Source organism: Symphodus melops (assembly GCF_947650265.1).
Source record: "Symphodus melops genome assembly, chromosome: 5".
NCBI lineage: Eukaryota > Metazoa > Chordata > Actinopteri > Labriformes > Labridae > Symphodus > Symphodus melops.
This window is the reverse complement of record NC_136695.1, coordinates 5,219,465-5,240,496: the sequence shown is the minus strand read 5'-3', so window position 1 is coordinate 5,240,496 and position 21,032 is coordinate 5,219,465. Positions and strand designations below refer to the sequence as shown.

At 39.2% G+C, this 21,032-nt stretch overlaps 1 protein-coding gene across 1 annotated transcript in view; it reads left to right on the top strand.

Annotated features, from left to right (window-relative positions):
* The window catches only part of tsnare1 (T-SNARE Domain Containing 1), a 151,012-nt gene that overhangs the window by 45,776 nt on the left and 84,204 nt on the right, over positions 1-21,032 (top strand). The window contains exons 3-4 of the mRNA XM_079343521.1: positions 5,892-5,969; positions 7,838-7,907. Coding sequence (XP_079199647.1) covers positions 5,892-5,969; positions 7,838-7,907 — 148 coding nt within the window. The remainder of the gene's footprint in view (positions 1-5,891; positions 5,970-7,837; positions 7,908-21,032) is intronic.

The following is a 21,032-nucleotide window of genomic DNA, read 5'->3' as shown; positions in this document are numbered from 1 at the left end:
CCCCAGGATGTCCTTTGAGGACTTTGCTGCCTCTCCGTTTTTTGAGCGGGAGCTGGATGCTGCCAAACAGAGGGGGGGGGCAGAATGGAGAAAGGTGGCAGAGCAGAGGGCAAAGAGGAAGTCGTCATTGCAGCTGCCGACAGGTCGTCTGTGCAGGTTCTGTCACCAGCCACTAAAACAGGGTCTGAGCAGCCCTCATATACATGCATCCTTCCCGGGGGTGCCAGGAAAGTACATTCACTGCCCCTCCAGAGTGTTCTCCATGTTCAGGGCACAGGGCATGATTAAAGAAATTACCTGGGCAGAGTTTCATCAGTCTGGCTTTCACGACACTGAAAGGGACAGATGGGCTGCGGAAAAGAAAAAGTGACTGCTTTTTGCCCCAATATTATAAATATGTTTATAGCTACAAACTTTGTGTATACTACTGTGTATTTCTCTTTCTGTTCATTTATTGTTCATATCATTTTGTGTGATTTAGAATTTAGATTTAGAAAGGTTTTTATAATAGATCTTGTGTGTATAATAAAATATTGTCAAGGCATTTCTGCTTTACTGTATTTTCTTCATATTGGAACTGAAAAGAAACTCACTAAATTTACTTAGGGACTGTTCTTGTACATTTCAGGTCATTGTTATTTACAGGACAGGATATTGTCAAACTGAGATGTACAGTATTTGATTAAAATTGAACTTGATATTGTAATGTAGTAAATAACACTGCAGCAGTATTTGAGGATGTTTCTTACAATCATTTAGAGGGCAAAAGCTATTTATGAAAGAGATGTGTACAATATAGAGAAATATTCTGGTATGAATATTGGCCATTTTGTTTGGGTAGAGTCGGATTCGATCCTGCACCGTCGCGAGCGCCTCCTGGAGCACTGATTTCTCTTCTACGGCTATCCGCGGCCGGCCTCCGCGGGAAAGCTGCCTTATATCACGTTTATAGTATGGCTGCTGGTGTTTGTCAGAAACTCTGTTAATTGTGCTGCTGCCTGGCTAATAAGTCACTACCACCCATCTAAAACCCTCCAACTGTAGCATACACAGTTGACATTCTTCCATAGTAAAAGTTTGATAAAACGTGTTTTTCCAGCCAACGTGCGGTATGGGCTTCAACTGCAAGTTTGCTCAGAGAGAATCATATAAACGGAGAACATTGGTACATGATGGTTCCCTCGTGGGTAACAATTTACCTAAATGGTACCTGTGGTTTAGCCCATCTGGCTTTGTGGGGCCGCCATAGTTATTGATGGTAAATTGGCTGGGTACCAGATGGGTTTGGTATCATTTTGTCCCTACAATAAACTGTTCTAAGAGTGTAATAAAACTAAAGCAACCTTAATCTAAACATTAGATATAAAGAGCTCCCCCTACCAACTGACTGCAATATAGATCATAAAACCCACCTCCTCTTTAGAAACAGATGAGAAATGGAGTGAATTTTCAAATTAGTGTACACTTAAAAAAATGTCCCTCAATCCCCAATTCTATCTTGATGTTGAGTCTCATAGTTTTTTTGATTGTCCATGTGTTTATTTTCCTGACGACCTTTGGATTAAGTTACTTATTTGATGCAAAAAAAATAGTGGATGTAGTGTCATAATTTACAGTTCTGACAAATGTAGCTTCTGCAGTGTAGATGAGAACGTGAGAATTAACATAATAAAAACTAACACAAGTCATGAGACCTCCAATAACCATGAATGACTGCTTCAAACTGGCACAAAAATATGTTCTTCTATGGACTGTAACAATTTAAGGGATCTCTGAAGTTTATTTGGGAAAGTAAAGCTAAAGGAGCGAGGAGTCATTTGCCACCAGCCAGATCCCTTCTGAGCATCTTCTGGCTCCAAATGACGTCATCATGGCAATAGACTGGTGTAGTAATGACGTATTTTTGTAGGCCAACCCGAAAAAATGTCCCCGATGGTTCCTTCGGAAATTCGGATTTTTGCATTGGATTTTGGATCATTGCAGAAAATAAGCTCTGTGTCAAACACACGTTTCTAACGCGTTGCTGTTTTGTTCAGCGGGATAATCTTTACAGATGAACGTCATTTAAATGAAGTTTGAAGAGTTAATGCAGCCGAGAGAAGTAAAAAGCTAACGTTATGTTCTAGCGAACTACACCGCGGTCGGTTTATAATGACGCCACGACCGTTATGCTTCATCAATCTAATCAGCTGATTTGACAAGATAGCTAAACGTTAGCTTAATAAGTTGTTTATTAACCTAATATTTACAAGAGCACTGAAAAACATGACTAGAGGCTGTAAGGAGGATTAGGGAGAGAGTTCCCGGCGTGATGACGTGTAATGTCTGTGACATGATGTGATGTTGACATGATGATGACATCGATGTTGCCATGGAGACCAAACCGTACTGGCGCCTGTGACTGGCATTGCCACGGTTCGCTCTCTGTTTTGTAGATTATTGATGATTATTGTTTCACTATATGTGATCTTTGCAGCCCAGATGACAAATGGAAGTGTCCTGGCTTTACTAACCTATGATCGGGACTCTTTATTTCGTATCAAAGAGTCATTGGAGGACATGTTTCATACCTGGGACCGTTACAAACAGGCATTTCTGCCTCCGTTTGAAATCGATCCCGTCTCACCTGACTACTTGGTGCTGTATCGGGTGCCGGGTAGGACCCGCAGGAGATCCAGAAAAAGGGGCTCTCGGTCCGGTATCCAAGTGAAGCGAGGGCGTGCTGCGGCTGCCGGGGGCTCCGTCGGTTCCTGCGCCGGATTCCTCTCCTCGACGTGTGCGCCAGCGTGTCCTCGCTGCCGCCTGCCCGCACTTCAACAACTGTCCTGGACCCTTCACAGTGCTGGAGCCATGGTCAGGGGTTTTCATCGCCATCGCCTACTTCCGTGTTTATGCCGGCTTTTCTAGCATGGACCAGCTGGAGCTCACGTGACCGCTGGATGTGCCTTCGTCCAGTCCCACTCCGCAACACGGACACTACCTCCGAGACGTCAATCCACGTCGGCCTATTGGATGCTCGTTCAATGTGACTCCGACACTTTCAAGAGTCAACTGGGGACGTTTTTATTTGTCCAGGCTTTTGGTTGGTCTCTTTTAGGGCTGCTATGGTCTCTGTACTGTCTGTTTGTTGCTTGTGATGTTTTAAACCCTGTTTGTGAAGCACTTTGTGGCCCCTGCCTGCGAAAAGTGCTATATAAATACATTTTACTTTACTTTACTTTACTTTACAACCACTGTAGTTTCAGTTAGCTACTCATTAGCTGTTTAAAGTTCACGTAAAAACTTTAAAATTGACAAGTGGGGTCTTAGCTAACATAGTTTTTTTCGTCTAACAAAACGTCAACATCTCTTCAGCTTGTGTTAACCACAGACCTTATTTCAGGCTTCGAAACACAAACCCATTCAAAATCCCCATTGACTTTTAGAGTTAGGAACCCATGGCGCTAAAATGCTAACTCACTTCCTGGTTTTCGGACTCAAAACTACACCAGTCTATAGGTCAGCGGCCATGGTGAGTTTATTTTGGGTTAAATTTGGTCAAAAGTGGAAATATGCAGACGCGTCATCCATATTTACATTCAGTCAATAGTCCTAACATGGGCGTCTTGGCTGACTTGACCAGGATGATGTGTGTGTATGTGTGTACTGAGAGTGCACTAAAGGTCCCTCAGTTGAAAAATGTATGTATCACTCATGTATCACAATCGTGTAATGCTGCTCAACTGACTGCATGCAATCATGTAATTACCTGGACCATTTGTCACTACAGCTCAGTGAGTAGAGTTAATGACTTGTGATGTACCGTGGAGGTCTCACAGTTCTTCTCCATCCCACACCATGAATATATGTTCTATTGTCCAACTCTGCTTTGTCTCTGCCTTAACCAACTCTATCCCTCTTTATGCCACTTTTAGCACTTTAACACCTCTACATGTTAACTGTACCCATGTACTTTTGACCATGTCGGGGAAAAAAGTGCAGTATTTGACAAAAAGGTGGGTGAGATGGCTTGAGTGTGCTGCTCATACAGGTCGTGATGTTGATCTCATCCCGCTGTAATGGCTTAGGGCCATTAACCCCCCCTGTCATTTGTAATGACACGTGCTTTAGAGAGAGGGAAATGGTGCTGCCCACATACAGCAGCATCACCGCTCCTGCTGCCAGCCTGTGGCTTATTGCCATGCCTTTTCCCCCAGCCACTCCATCATCATCACTGCAGATAGATTTTACATTACAGGCACCAGCCTTTGATGTCCATTCATTTTACACAACTATTCATCTTAATAACAAAATGTTTCAATGTAAGTACTGTAAATGATAATTTCCTACCATCTCCTGTAACTTATTAATGTAACTTCTGTTGTCTCTTTACGTTCTCCACATGTATTCATTATTCATGTGTTTGTTCACAGGGCCTGAAGTAATTAACATTTCATGAATGTTTGAATTTAAAATGCAGATTTCTACATATTGCATGAGTAGCAAAATGGACCATTACTAAAAATCATTAAAAAAAATAAGGATTCTAGCTATTTGCTGTTTCTCCTTATGAGGCTGTATTTATATGCTGCTGGTATCAAAACTGAACCAAAACCTTAAGTATCAAAAATGACTTGCAATAATAGGTAATACAGGTTAATTTTAATTATGAGCATGCTGAGTCAATTTCACCAACAAATGCTGTTTGGCAATCAATGGCTGCCACACTGCTTGTTACCAAGCTCCCCACTGAAATGTGTAATTCTGGCAAATGCTGCACATTGGAATATTATTTCTCGATAGTTTCTAGATAGATCTTGAAACAGGAAGTTCATCTGAACTTGACCTGTAAATGTTGCTAATACTGAGTGTAATTTATCTTTAAATACATCAGAAAAATACACAACAGACTTGATGTGCAGTGTCTTCTCAGTGATGTCACTTCTGGGTTTTGAAGCCCGACAATGGCAGTTTCCATTTTGTAAACGTAACAAAGTCTCCTGACAAATAGTGACCACTCACCTGCCAGTTAGTCAGATCAGTCATACATCCATTTGTATGCATAACTTTTATCTTTAATGGAAACAAAACATGTGTCTCCTCTGAAGTTTGTGCCAATAAAGAAATTAGCTATTCAGAGCATAATTGTTTTAAAACCAGGCTGTGAACACCATTTATTTTTTCTGTAACAAAGAGCACTTTGTTTTTGTTTGTAATTGGCACCTCCAGGCTTTTGCAGCCAGCCTAAATTGGACATTTTGAAGAACTACTATTGTTGGCTTTATTTTTCAACACATTTTGTGCACATGAACACACATGTAGCAGTGGTGCTGGATGACCAACTGGTAAAATGAAACAGATCATCACATATTAAGGAAAACAAGATGCTCCAACATTGGAATCAATTGGCTTTTTACCTTAGAAAAAAAGAGCAAGGACATAGAACCAATCTGTAAGAAACATAATGTTGTTCTGTGTGATTGATCCTTAATTTGACAGCATCAGTTTAAGATGAATAACTACAGACTCCAGAAGGTCAAGGACATTTTGTCAGTTCTTCCACGCTGGTTTTCTCTTGTTGGATGTGGTTTTAGTGCGCAATTCCATCTCGGTCGGTTATTGGAACCACATTATTTAGGTTCATAGCTCATAGCCAGGAAACAGTATCCTGATGATGATCATGTCTTTCCCCAACAATGATGGCCAATCAATCAGCATTGAAATATGTCTGATTTAGAAAACACATAACACAGTTTCATGAAAATGTTTGCAGCTGTATATTTTTTGTGTTTTTTTGTTTCAACACAGTAGTCCATTCATGTTGCTGCTGTGTTGTCAGCTCTTTTCTTGCTTTAATGTTACACTCCGCTGGGCTCAGAAGTGTTTGCTGATATCATGTTTTCTCTCCAAAGCCACACAGGTCAGCCCCTCAGAACTGCAAGATGTGTTTCAGGAGACCTCCTCCAATATCTTCCAGATCAACGCCAACGGTAAAAATACCAATCATCAGCAAAAGTGTGTGTGTGTATTTCTGTGTGTGCTTTTGTGTGTGTGTGTGTGTGTGTGTGTGTGTGTGCATTTCCTCGAGTGCTCCTATCCAACAGTAATACTCAAAGACCTTTGTTCAAGGACATTTTGGCCAGTATATCGCTCTTCAAAAGTAATAGATCATGGGTTTAAAGATTAAAGCAGGTGTAAAATGCTCAGTAAGTTCTAATTTACAGTAAACATAGATCTGCTTTAAGGAAACTGTAGCATTATCTCTTGTGTTTTAGAGATCTCTGCTTTTTTTAATATATTTATAGTAAACCAATATTTGATTTGGTTTGTCTGAAATGAGTGCTGGCACTTGGTTACAATGTAACCGCAATTACTTTCAGGGATTCTTGTTCCACAACATGTTTAGTAGTACTAGGTTCAATACTGTATGTAGGTTTATACAGATGGTAGCATTTTGTCTTGGGTTATAGTTGTACCAAACTTAATATTGCATACGGTTGACTTTCATAAGGGCCAGGGCACCAACAGTTCAAAGGCCCTATTGAAAAAAGGTTTACTGAAGTGTGCCAAATGAATTAAATTTTTGAGAGTCTAAACATTATTATAAACTTTGGAAACATTGTAAACAGAGAGAAAGTGGTAAAAATTGACGTTCTCTGTAGATCATACAAATAAGTGTTACAAAACTTTTCCACCAATACATTTTTGATCAAGTACTGTACTGTAGATGCTTTAATCTGACCAAAAATGTATTATAAGAGTCCTGACCTGAACACAATCATGTGTCAACGTTTGGTAATAATTAAAGCACCACCTACAAAGTCTTAGTGTAAAATTTTAATCATGTTAGATTGGCCATCATCTTATTATGAAGGAGTAATAGCACTTTGGTGTCAGAGTCTTGTTGGGTAAGATTAAGACACGTTTTTAAATGTAGATTAGGGCTAAATCCATGTGTTACCGTTAGGCAGAGACTTGATGATTTTAGATGAATATAGCAGTAGGCTATGTCTTTCTTAAAAGTAAAGAGTTCAAAGTAGTTTTTAAATGTTCCTTTTCTTTCCCTTGTCAAACATTGGCTAAAGGATGGATTTCAGAATTATTATCACTGGCAAGCTTGGTCTGAGTGGAAGAGGAAAGTAGTATTATATGTAATAGGGCCAAGACATTTAAGACAAAGCTCTGAACTGAGGGTGTCCATTACTATAAGTAGAATGTTTCGATATGACCTCGTCCAGCACTGTAATTTGGGTATAGTATAGAGACTGAAAGTTTTATTCTATTAAAGAGAGGGTGAGGTACCATTAATGAAAGTTGTTTTAATTTAAAGTAAAGGTTGGGTTGATTCATGGATTTATTTTAGCATCTGAGTGCTTTTTAGAACACGGTAATGTTAAAAAAAAAAAGTAGTTTGAGAGTATACTGTAAACGTAGCCTTTAGAAAATAAGTGTAAGGGTTAAATTAAGCTTATGTGCATAAGTGATAGCTGTTGATCAGGAATAAAGTAATGTTTAATTAAGATGTGAATTTAGTTAAGGCTTTTATTATTTTTAGAGTAAGGTAACAGAAAGCACATAGATTCATTTCAGAGTTAAAGGGATACTTCACCCATTTGCATGAAGCTTTGTATCATTAGAAACATGGTACTAGTGTTGAATGGTTGTGAGTCCAGCCCTCATTTTGCCCTGAGATGAGATGTGTTTTTCTTTGCTTGAAAGTTTTCTTCATGTGATGCAATATGACGCTTTTTGCATCATGATACACAGCTTCATGTAAATGGGTGAAGTATCCCTTTAAGTGCATTAGTTAGAGTGTGATTGTGAATCCAGTATGCGTTCTTTGTTTATCTTTCTCCAGTTGTCACATTAGAGAAGAACCTTCAATCACTGGGAACATCAAGAGATACAGCAGAGCTACGATTAAGTCTGTGAGTAACAAACACAAACAAACACAAACACCATGGCTGGAATGTACGCGTCCACACTTGATTTGAGTAGTCTCATTCATGAAACATTAATCTTGTACTCTGCTATAATTCATAGAACAACAGAAGAAACTATACTTGTTACTCTACTTCAAATATGTGATAGTTACTGTCGTGTTTGATAAAATGTTTTTTACAAAAATAACGTTTTAAATGATGCAAATTTAAAGACTTATCTACAAAACAACACAAACTCTGAGTTAAAAGCTAAGAGTGGCAAGTTGTTAAGTCAGCTAGCAAAAAAGATATCTCATAAAATTCTTAAAGATGAGGTCATGGATACAATCAATGAATTACATGTGACAAACAAACATGCTACTCTAAAAGGTAGCTACTGACGTGATCAGCCAATTCAGAAACAATATGTTTTTCAAGGTCACATGCAAAGTTCTAAACCAATGCAATACCTGAAGCATACTGCAAAAAGCCCAAACAATTACATTAATGCGTAAGAGCTGCAAATACCATGCACAAGCAAAAGACACAGCTTTTCAGGAAACAAATGCTTTAACAGAAACTGCAAATGTAGTCTTCAAAGGCAGTGCTCCGGGCATTTATATCTATAGAAAAGTTAATTTCTGACAGGAGACTGGAGGAGACTGAATGTTCTGTTTACAGCCATGAGTCTTAACATGTGTCCAGCCTGGACTCTTAGACCAGAGACAGGAGAACTGAGCAAGGGTTCAATTTGCACAAGCCCAGATTGCCTCTGTATTCAGAGCCTGACACCAGGCAGTCAACTCGTCGTACTGCTAACTGTGCAGCAACAGTAACCGAGGACATAAACTGTAGCTTGCTTATGCTGCCTGGTGTAGGGCTCTGAACACAGGTGAAGTTTTCCTGCTCTAGACGTCATGTGGCTGCTCTCAGAGAACCCCTCGCTGTTGTCTAGGAATATGTTCATTGTTTATGTTGCAACACATTTGCCTTTATTGTAGTCTCTTTGTCTTTTCTCATTGATGATACCAAGGTATACATACTGTATGTGTGAAGAACTCCCAGAACAATTGTATCGTAATGCTGCACTTAACGCGAGTACCTTGCCCGCTGGCAAAGTTGCATAGTGCTCAGAGTAGGTGACTGTGACACTCTGGAAATGGAATATACCTCATTCTCCCCGTTGAAAATCATTGTACTGTTCCACTTTGAAAGTAATAATTTTAAAAAGGAAAACTTACAAATTGCTCCATTTCAATCAATAGATAACTATACAGAAATGGTCAGTATTCTAGCTAATTGTCTTCAACGATCATAAAGTGTTATGAGTGTGCTTATCAACAAGCCAAAATCCTCTCTGAAATGTTCTCATCGAGGAAGTACTTCAGTATGATGATGTCGTTTTTTTTTATAACAAGTGAAGTACTCACTAACACTTCCCAGTCCTCAGTCATCTCTACCCTTTCTTTGCTTGACCAGCTTGTTCTAACAGTTACATTCATCTTTGGTTTCAAGAAAAAAGTGCTTATTTTTGTCTTTGTTTTGTCGCCCTCTTTCATATTGATTATTCTCTTTTAGTTGAGCTGCCAGCAATTACCAGATTCAAAGCTGATGACAAAGTGGCCAATCTAAGATGATTGCATCTGTTTAAAATGCATTACATCCCACTGTGTTGGCTGGCATGTCATCAATTCGATTGAACATTTTTTATGATCGCCTTGGAAGCTTACTGACAATGCTTGGCTGCTTTTATTTTTAACTGCCCATTTTCCTTCAGCGGGATGCAAACAGCACATCTAGTGCCGCCGACTGATGCAAATTACATCCGGAACTATTCTTTTTGTTATTCAGCAGCTCTCAGGGTTTGGGAGAGATTGTTCCAGAGAGCAGTCAGACGGTTTCCTGATTCATGAATACAATGGTGACTTTAATGGCTCATTAACAGAAGGCTTGTGTTTTTTACAGTTCTCTCTCTCATCGGCTGTAATAAACTTTAAAATAAACTGACTCTTATGACACACTGGCAGACATTCAAGACATATCAAGTAATGGGACTAAGGGGGAAGACAAGAAGCAGTGCCACCCCCATGTTAATTAAATGACTAAAAAGCATCCTTCCTGTTTCTCAAACATACTGTAAGAGCCAGTTACAAAGTGGATCTAATAGCACAATAACCTTCAACATAGAGAGGGATATCCAACCCGTTTCCACTGAGCACCATGGTTGTCAGAACTTTGGCAGCAGTTTGTAAAACGATACCAGTTCTTCTTCCTTTGTACTATTTGATGGCGAAGGCTAAGAACAGAAAGAAGTTGGTCCCAGAGAATAAACTTTGCTCTGGCTGTGTTGGCTCCTTACAATTGGTCGAATATGACACAATTGTACATGGTATATGGACTTGAGCTTTTCTAGTCTTCAGACTTCTCAAAGCGCTATTACACTACCCATTCACACACTGATTGCCGATATTTAATCCCAGTCACATCAATCAACTTTAGTTATATAACACATTTATAACAGTGATGTAGAGTAAGTTTAGCAAAATACATTACATCCAAACCTTACAATGGAATGTAAAGGCCAATTTAAAAACAAGTTAAAATGCTAAACAATAGTAGAAGTTCAAGTGGACACTGTTGTTTGGTTAAAAGAATCAACAAGAGGTAAAAGCCAAGGACAATAAATGGGTTTAAATATGCCATCAAAGAAGCAGATTGAGTCTAATTTGGGGTTTGGTGTTTTGCCATCTAGGAGAAAGTTAGTACGCTAAGCTACAGCAAAATGGCAAAAGTATTAGCAGCTTACTAAATCCAATATATTTTAATTAATTTCAGAATATTATTGATAATAAGAACACATCACAAATGCCCTCATTTCCCCAACTTTCAGTACCTTGCTACCAAAGACTTTTCTACCATAGCAAGAATCCCAGGGGGAAAACAGACAATGAAATAAATCTAGAAATTAAAGAATTCTTAAAAGTAGTAGCATCCCTTGTGTCTGCATCATGGATTGTTGGAAAAAAAAAACACAGAACAGACTGAAAGCAAAAAACCTTAAGCTTTCTTGATGAGGGACTATTGACTGCACTGCTGTTTTCTCTTTGAATGTGTATTGACGAAGCTGTTTATTTTCCTAGCCTAGGTCTATTGATTGAAATGTTGTTGAACAAAGCCAGAACATCTAAGGTTAGCATAAAAGTGGTCTGTTTTAAAGAAAATAGTCTTGAAATGGGGGCTTCATCTGCAACTTTAGCTGCACAATTTTAAAGTAGGGAATGACAAGATTGGGGTTTTGAAGGATTTTCCCTTCATAATATTCTGAATTGAGAAACTGCCTCTTTACATGGTCCATGTCGTCGTCCATAACATGTGCCTGTTCTATAATTGCACATGATCTTTGTCAACTGTTTTGGTGGTTTAATTGGTGTTAAATTGACTTTTGGACGTATTCTCAAGCATTTTAAAGACTGCAGCTTATGTAAGGTATGGTGCCTGGGCAAGTGCTGCCGGAGGAGAAGGAGGTATGCAATCATGTGTAGGCCTATGTTGTTACACTACAATAACTACAACTGATAATCTAACATATCAGTAACAAAAGCAAGAAGGGAAAAGTGTTATTATTCCTATTCTGTCCCCCATCATTGTTTGGTTCCTTAACCGACACTGTGTTGGTACAATGGGATAAGAATCCATAGCACATTTTTTAGGATTATATTTGGAAAATAAAGGGTAATTTTTTTTCATAAACAATCATATGGGAGATATTATAACCAGTATAGGTTTCCGTAGAACGATCATGTATTCACACTGGAGCAAGTTCCAGTGGCTCAAGTATTTGTCAGCATACGGACCAAAGCTACAGTACTGAAAATGCTAGCAAGTGATCCTTGAAATTGGAACCACAAGCACGTGTTTCCAAGGTCAAGTATGAAAACCTCCATGCTCAAATACCTCTTCAGAGCTTCCTTTCCTGCTATGTTCCATTCCCAGTAAATTTCCCCAATGAGCGTATATGGTTTTGGTTATAAGGTGGATAACTATGATGTATTTTTTTAAATGTTATAGTTGATTTGTCCCCAATGGGAAATGTGTGCCAACAGTATTATTTGAGAGACATACATTTTGTGATTTTTCTGTTATTCTTTATATTAGGCATTTTTTAAATTCTGTTTGATGTTTGTAATTGCTTCTTATATTCTATTTTATTGTTTTTAAGTACTTGCTATTTTAGCCTTATTTCCTATGTTATGTTAACTGTTTTTGCACCAATACACCAAGACAAATTCCTTGTATATGTGAATGTACCTTGCAATAAAAAAAAAGAAACATTCCATGCTTTGATCCATATCAGGACTCTGAAAGACCCCTCAAGTCGCTACAGACTGAGCTCCGGTCAGCATCTGCAATTTTTTTTGACTGATGAAGGACTTGACTGTTCAAGACTTGTGAGAAAGGTCAAAAGTCATGTCTAATTCACAAAACACATGAACAGGCTTAAATGCACCCCAAACTGTGTTGCAGAGCAAATAGCCCCTCTGAGCTCTGGTGCTGTTTATGCACATTTAAATGAGCAATTATGGAGACATTTTGGACAAACCTGGCCTCAGCAAAAAAGAATATCCATGAAATTCACAACTGCACTAAAGGCCATGTGCAGTTAGAGTGAAAATGTTAATGTCAACTGAGAGTTGGTGGCAACATTGGCAAGCTTTTAATAAGGGATGTCATGCTTAAACTTTACATTGATGATAGTTCTTCATGAATTCCCCCCCTGAGAGGAAGTTGTGTCTGAGGGACCCAATAAGGAAGAAGTGCTCCCAATTGTGTAACCCTGATTGAACCTCAGATTATTATATGCAGTACCTCAGATCACTCCCTCATCAATGGCTAGTTGTATGAACAATGAACATTACAGAAAAATGCTACTTTATTGGAAAGAGTAGTTTAGTGTCTAAAATGCCTTTAAAAGCAGAGCAATGTCATGTGACCCAGAGGAAATCACACTTTTGACCTTTACCCATCCAAACACCACCTGACACCCTTGCATGTCCCCTCCATGATTAACTGCAGTGACACAGAGGACTACAACCATTTGCTCTCCACCTGGTTACACTGAAAAATACCATATGCATATTCTGCTTACACACACACACACAAACACACAGCAGGCTGTCGACCACGTGTTCCTTCACTAGAAGCAAACCTCTTGAGGTTTGTCAAATAAGCATGGTTTTTAACCATGATTTGAAAGGTTACTTGTCACCTTTTTTCAGTCTTAAGGCAACCCCCCCCCAAAAAAAAAAAAAAAAAGAAAAATCTCACGGTTAATAGAATTTGACCTGCCACCGTAATCGTGAAAATGCACCAGGCAAAAAGTTTAAGTGGATTAATGGTCCACACCCTCTGAGTGTCATTGTCTTTGTTAGCACGTGAAGCATTCACTGGTGTTCCGTCTGGAACATTCCAGAGGACACAGGGCTGTGTTTTGAGGAGAGCGAGCGCCCACTAGCTTCTTTTCAGATGCTTTATGATACAGTACACCATAAAACCAGATTAACGCAAGAGCAGGAATGGCTGAACTGAGGTTATATAAACACAAGTAAAACTTTAATCCTGTGGAAATTAGCATCTTAAATTATTAATTTGAATGTGTTCAACTTTCACTTTTCTGGAACATTTTACTTTTTGTTGATAATATTAAACATTATACCGTCTGAAACAAGTAAAGCAATGGTTTGAGTTTTATCAAATGTTCTTTCGTGTTTAGTTTGTGTCAGTCAGATTTTGCTCCAAGATGACTTCAAGAAAGGTCAACATATTGCTTTTCCCATCAATATAGAATATTACTATAAATAAATCTGGAGTATACAAACTGTATCCAGTGTCTCTCCCCAATTAAATACAAATAAAAAACAAGAGATGGCAATGTTAAAATGTTATCTGATTAATCTCGAGACTTTAATGCATTATTTTTTACCGCTTCAGATGCATATTTACACTGAACTTCTTTCCCCTTAATTTGCCCTAAAAAAAGTAAGAATGACAAACACAGATGAGACATGGAGACCTGTCCTCGTTATTACTGAGCTGCTCCGTTAGTCTCTTCATTACATATTTGAGTAATTCCTAACATGTGAAGACATAGTTTTTGCTCCATAATGGGGGGATCGAATGAACCTGAGAAGATGGTGAAGATGTACGTTCCTGCAGAACTGGCTCTTGCACTTTGTAATCCGTCATTGAGTCTTATTCTGAGGCAGTAGTGGCAGGCTAACCATAATATTAATGTGCTCACTTTTAGGTGTGTGGTCAACAATGTGCATACATAGATATTTGAGTGTTTACATCTATTTTCTTGCATAATAGGAGCCTTTATTTGTGTAGTCATGACAACAATAAGCTGGATGGACCCAGGTTATTTTGGCTATAGGTGGCAGGGCTCAACCCAGGAGTGTTTGGCTGTTTGTACTTCAGTTCGTAGAGGACACCACCCTTATTCAGTTAACTTTCAGGGGTTTTTGGCTAGCTACAGGTAGGACTTCAGTGTTCTGAAGCCGAACCACACTTTCATCATCCTCTGTGGCTCCCCACTTTAGGGCCCTAACAGTTCCTCATTGCCAAGAAGGCACAGCAACAGATGCAAGAGTCAGTCATTATGCACTTTTACACTTCCATATTTAAGTCCATCCTCACCTCCTTCATCCCCATCTGGTGTCCTACTGCCACTGCCAAGGAATAAGACTGCAAGCTGCAGCACAAGAGTCACTCACCCAAGAAGGTGATCGGATGCAATCCGCAATCCCTTCAGGACCTTTGTGCATCAACAACCCTGATGTGTGGGAAAGATTTTGATCGCACGCCTTGCAAATGGGACATGAACTCAAGCAACTTCAAGCATAAGGCTACAGTCCTCCCGCTCATCTCACCAACAATTATTTTGCTAAAGGAGCCATATGTAAGACATCTACTTAATAAAATGACCTCACATACTTTAAGGAAACATGCTATGCTGAAGTGTTGCCTTTTCTGACAACAATGCAGCAGCCAGTATATCCTCTTCCCAGTTCTGATTCTGGTCCTGAATGGTCTGGACTTGTTTTGACCAATGAAAGTAGGCCGTTTTAAGGTCCGCCCACACAGCCATATCGTATGCCTCTAGGTTTTCCAGAAATGAGACCAGTTGTCACAGCAAATCAACAGGTGTTGCAACAATCTCAGCGGTCAAGTGGTTCATAAATGTCAGAGTACAAACTTTGCGATGGTTCGACATCCATTGCACAGTAATGTTTGGTGTGCCAGTGAGTGTTGGTGGAATCAGAAATAACTAAGCAGCACACAATCTGGGCACTAAGTGGGGCACAAGCAGGTTTGATTATGACGCTGAATTATACATGTCCAATCACAGTGTCAGCTCCCATTTTCTTCAAGAAGCAGGTGTAACTTTAGGTTAGTGTGTTATTCATGCTTTATAGTGTTTGATAGACCGGGCTCCAGCCGGCTCAGTTAATTTCCTTCTACTGTACCCCTGAACAAACAGAACACATGTAGAACTCCAGATGAATTGTTTTGATCGCAGATTTAATTTATGATTTGCTGAAATATTAGTTGAAATGCTCAGTGCCATTTTACCCTTAGCCTAAATTAACCCTAACCGCCAAAATTAACAGAGATGCAGCGAACATTTCCACAAAAATTACCATTATTGACAATTACAGACATGCACACAGAAATAATATATATGTTAAGTTGTGTTCTGTGTGCTCAAAATCAAATAAAGGTAGGCTTTAAACATTTATTAACTCGTTTTCTCTGCTGTAATTGTTGGCTAAATTCTCTATTGTGTTTGTAAGGTGAAGACTCACCTGTGAGCTGTCACAAATCTTATCCTCTGATGCATGAGAGTGTGTGTTCCTCTTTGCGTGTTTCTATCTGTATTAGATATTAGAGAATTGGAGGGAGAGAGGAAGCCTTTTGGAGAGCTTCGTGTTGGTGTAGCTGGAGTTTTTGGCTGTGTTAGGCTGTGGCAGAATTCTTTCCTAAGCTGTAGCAGACATCCAAGATGTAAAGGTGAGCATTCGCTTGATGAATCAGACATAACTGGACTGGTCTAATGTTGATAGAAATATAAAGACGACCCATTGAAAACTCAATTTAAAAGTGTATATTTTTTGCAAAGGAAACATATTTCACTGAGCAGTTTGAGCAATGCTGGGTTTCCCTCTGTTTATCCGGCTGAGAGGAAAAATGTTATGACTTCATATATATTCCCATCTTTCAAACACACTCAGGAACATACAACGTGGTAGAATTGTAACTTTTGGACCGGTTTTGGGAGGTCTAAGGTGTGTTGGAGTTCTGTGTTCTCAAGATGGAAGAAAACAACACCTGTTTGCCTGATCACACCTTATAAAGCAACACACCCATGGGCGCTTACTCTGGTGCAAGCTTACATGATGTGGGAAAAACACTTTTTTTGCGAGCCAAGCTGCTCTAGGCTGGGTGTATGATGGGGCCCTCTGTCTCTCCTTTCACCATGCTATTTGTAACTGCCATACACTATGACACTAAGGGCAAAGTTTTTAAATGTAAAAACAACGTGTAGTAGACCTGATTCTATTTGTGTTTTCTCAATGTTGCCTCCAGTGTTTTGTACAATGTCAAATGTTGTCTCACTGCTTGGAAACACTGAGAAAATGCTAATGTGATTCCTTTTAGAGGGCAACGGCAAAGACTGATTTAGTCATTTTCTTTAAATAACCTGTTGAAATATTCATAACACATCCATATTTAAATATCTGCAACCATATGGACCAGCACAAGCAGGAGATGCCATAAGTGAACATACACAGCTGTCGCAACCTAATTGACCATTTCCACTGCTTTACCGCCGTGACACTAGAGGCCTCTGAGTAACAGAACTGGTAATTACGGTGCTTTGTAATCACACACCAACATCAAGCAATTCTTTGGAAATCAGAGATAGTAACAATAATCATAAACACAGCTGGGAAGGAAACAGGTAGAATGTCACAGCCACCTTTAAAGACTCGGAACATGACTGTGCGGAGGCACCTCTCCACCTCGTCCTCCTCCACTGTTACACAACAAGCAGGCATCACTCTTCCTCTCAAACCCACGTTAATGCACCACTCTCGTACAGCCAAGTGAATGTGGACCAACAGTAGGTGTATGTTCTGGACGAGATGCACGTTTCAAATGTCAGATGGATTTTTAAACTGCAGCCGTGTGAGTGAGTGTGTGTGAGCGTATTCATGAGGATATCATTTTAGAGTGTCGCTGATCTTAAAATTGAACTTTACATTCTGTTGCTTTCATCTTCAGATGTGCTCTTGAAATACATCCATCCATAAAAATAAATAGAAAATGTCAAGTGTGTTTGTGTTCAGAGGCATCATCACATATATTCAGGCACATAAGAGCTTTTAAGAGTGCCGTATATATACAGTATGTGATGCAAAGTATAATATGATTTTCTCGTAAACATGCACAATGACATCAAAAGAGTTTCTCCCTCGAATTCATTATGTGTTTACTTTATTCTTAAAGGTCCAATATGTAAGCTCTCTACTAAATTACATCATACCATCATCAGACATTAAGGAAACATGTTATGTTGTAGTTCCCGTTTCTCTGACAACAATGCACCAGCCAGTATGTCCTCCTTCTAAGTTTAGACTGTGGTCCTGAATGGTTTGTTTTTATTTTGGTGAGAGAAGGTAGGCGGTTTTAAGGCACCCCCACACAGCCGTTTTGGATGCCCCACTGTTTTCCAGGCAAATGCCAAACCAAAATGTGTTGAGCCATGGAAGTGGGAGAGAGACTTGGTTAAAGATATAACTGAATCTACCCAACCTAAAATGCCTCAGCATGTTTTTAATAAGCTCCAAGATCAGAAATGTGGTAAAACTAGTACAACTACTGGAGATGCTTTATAAAAATGGAAAGAGGTTCAAACGGAAAAGGATTCAAGACTGATGCATATTTGAACTAATAGCATAAATAGCCTACTGAAGTTTCTGTGTGGCCGGCATGGCAACCTGAGAGCACATTAGCTCTATAGGTAGGAGGGGCGGCAGGGGAAAAGAGCTCTCGCTAATTTTTTGAATTATGACTGCATTAACCATTTTAAAGTGAGTTGTCACAGTTACATATTGCCCCTTTAATGAAATCGTTGGGCACATTCATTTCTCAATAAACTTTTGATTTTTTTTTTTTTTTTTTTTGCATCAACAAGATTTTGTCTGGAGAAGGACACCTTCGAAGGGTAGTGGATGATATAATGAGGTGGTTTTAACAACAAGTCTGACTAAAAGAAGTGCCTCGAATTGACAGATAATACAGAATAATGCTAAAAAAAAAAGTGCTGACATTGAAACATTTTCCTCTCTGTGTATGTGATATGAAAAAGATTAAGGAAATGACACCAAACATCTGCCTTGTTGTTTTCATACAAAAACAAACTATGTGCATTGCCGGGTGCAGATGCATGTTGTTGATGAAAATAACACAATTACAAATGCATTACATTTGTATTTTCACATATAAAATGTAAATTAATGTATTGATTAGATTAGATTTTTAATATCTACTGACAGTTATGGATGAAAATGACTGGATTCACATCATTATATATCAGGTAGATGAAGCTTTTATCATCATCGTTTTATAGAGGTATCAGCTTTATGATTACTTTGGAAACAGTATACAATTGTTGATACACTTTTATTACAACGCAACCTACACTTGAGAGTAAGTACAACACATGCAATGAAATAGAAAAGACGAAAACAAGTGAGTGCCAACAAACATCTTTAAGTCAGATCGAGCACAGGTGCTGCTGGCAGGCAGCGCTCAGAGGCAAAGCACAGGGTGTACAGAAATAGATATTTTTGATCATCATCAGCAGAAACAGCAGCAGCTTCCACATCATAATCATTACCATCATAATCATCATCAGTCACATCAATACTGTGTCGGTGTTTGGGAAAGAGCTGGGTCTTTAGCTTTCTCTTAAAGGTGTAAAGATGCTCAGCAGATAGAATTGAGGTAATGAATTCCACTACCAGGGGATCATGGAGGAAAAGAGGGGGACCAGGTGCCTTTTAACAGGCAGAGTGTAGTGTTTGAGAGGAATTGTAGAGCTCTATTAAGGACTTCAGATGGAGCAAGGGGGTTTGAATTAGATGATAGCTTCTACTGAGAGCCAGTGGAAAGAGATGGACAGTGGAGTGACATGCTGCTTATGTTTAGGTTAAAGACCAGTCATGCTTTTAATTAATTTTATTATAAGTTGTTAATGAGATATGAGGAGCTCAGTCCAGAATGTGTTTCAGTGCTCGGCAGGGTCTGATGTCGTAACGGATGTATACATTCATAAAGTTTAGCTGGTTGTCAATCATGACACCAAGAGTCAGACGGATTGTATGGCTATAGATTTGGTCCAAGGTTGGTCTCACTCTGGTTGTTTTAAGGGACTGGTTGGGATGACAATGAGGTCAGTCAATCTGGTACATTTTAGACACATTTAGAGTCTGTCTCTCAAATGAAGCTCCCTAGGTGTTCTTACACGCTATGATTCTTTCCCACATGACATAAACCTTAAAACCCATGCAGCATCATCATTACAGGATCTTGGAGAAGCATAATGTTTTGAATTTTAATAATTTTAAGCTTTTTTCAATCTGTTGTATAAAATTGTTAATGATTTGTCACCGCCGCCATTACGTCACTTTATTAACTTTTGCTCAGTGGAGACAATAAAATCCACAAGAATATCTTCGACAAGAGATTGTCATGTAGCCTTTCGTCGCTCTACTTTTTGGCAAACAGCTTTCTGTGTGAAAGCATCGACTGAGTGGAAAGCTTTGACAGACAATATTAAGATGTCAGTCAATCAAACATCTACTTAGTGTGCGTGTGTGTGTGTGTGTGTGTGTGTGTGTGTGTGTGTGTGTGAAGACAATCTGCTATGTTTGTTCCAGAAATATTTTATATTGTTTTACTGTGTGATGTCTTAATTGTGACCAAGGGATATATACAGTAAACTTATGTAGACATAAACTAGCTCTAAGCTAACTCTGGTGCAATACATCAAATGGAAACATAATATATTAATATTGTACATGGTCCCTTTACAAATAAAAGGCTGGCAGTATTTTGCCGAAGCCTTTTATATCAATGAAATAATTTCTTTCACGTCAAACAAACAAAAAAACATACTGTTACAACGACCATGATACATTTTATTCAAGCTTCAGTGTAGCCACACTGCACATCAATTGGTCCACATAGCACACACTACTACTGTATTGAGAATATACAGCACAGTGCTGAAGTCGAATCAATAATCCTCTGTGAGTTATTTTACAGGTTTCTTCACATGTCGAGCCAATCCCCCTCGCTATGGCTCACCATTCAATGCCATTCTAAATGTTATCTTTATAAGTCAGAATGGAGACTTTCCACACTGTTTCAAAAATCTCTTCATCCACTGACACAGCAACAATACCAAAGGTAGAAAGGACATGCACCACTTGTGCCTTTTAGAAAGTCGTAGCATTTTCAGTTGTGATTAAATAGAACCCATTTTTTGTACAGTTAGAAGATCACTGTGTACGATAAGGTGCACTGCACTTGATGCTTCTGATGACTTGGCCTGGAGGCAGTCTTGACTGTCAGGACTTAGGGCAGGAAGGGCAAAAGGAGAGCCTTCCAAAAAGCCTCGTAAACTGTAATCCTTCATGGATAGATAGATATTGAGCATATGGGTGAGCCACATGTGTGCAGGATGAATCACCCAAAGATGAAACAAATTTATATAATGAGCCTTACCTTGGTCTTACAGGTTCACTGAGCATGGACCGCAGAACGCAATCAGAGGCACGCAGCAACCACACAGAGGAGGCCCCTGCAACTGTAACATTGCAACCAGGGTGCAAAATACAAGGGGTCCCAGGGGGTCTGAGACCCCCTGATTGACACTGGTTGCAACTGTAACAACATTACAAAAAACATTTTTTATTCGGCGGGTAGTGTGTAGGTTTGGAAGTCATGGTTGCATTGCTGAGAGAAATCACCCCATATGCCTCAAATTTAGATTGTATTCAT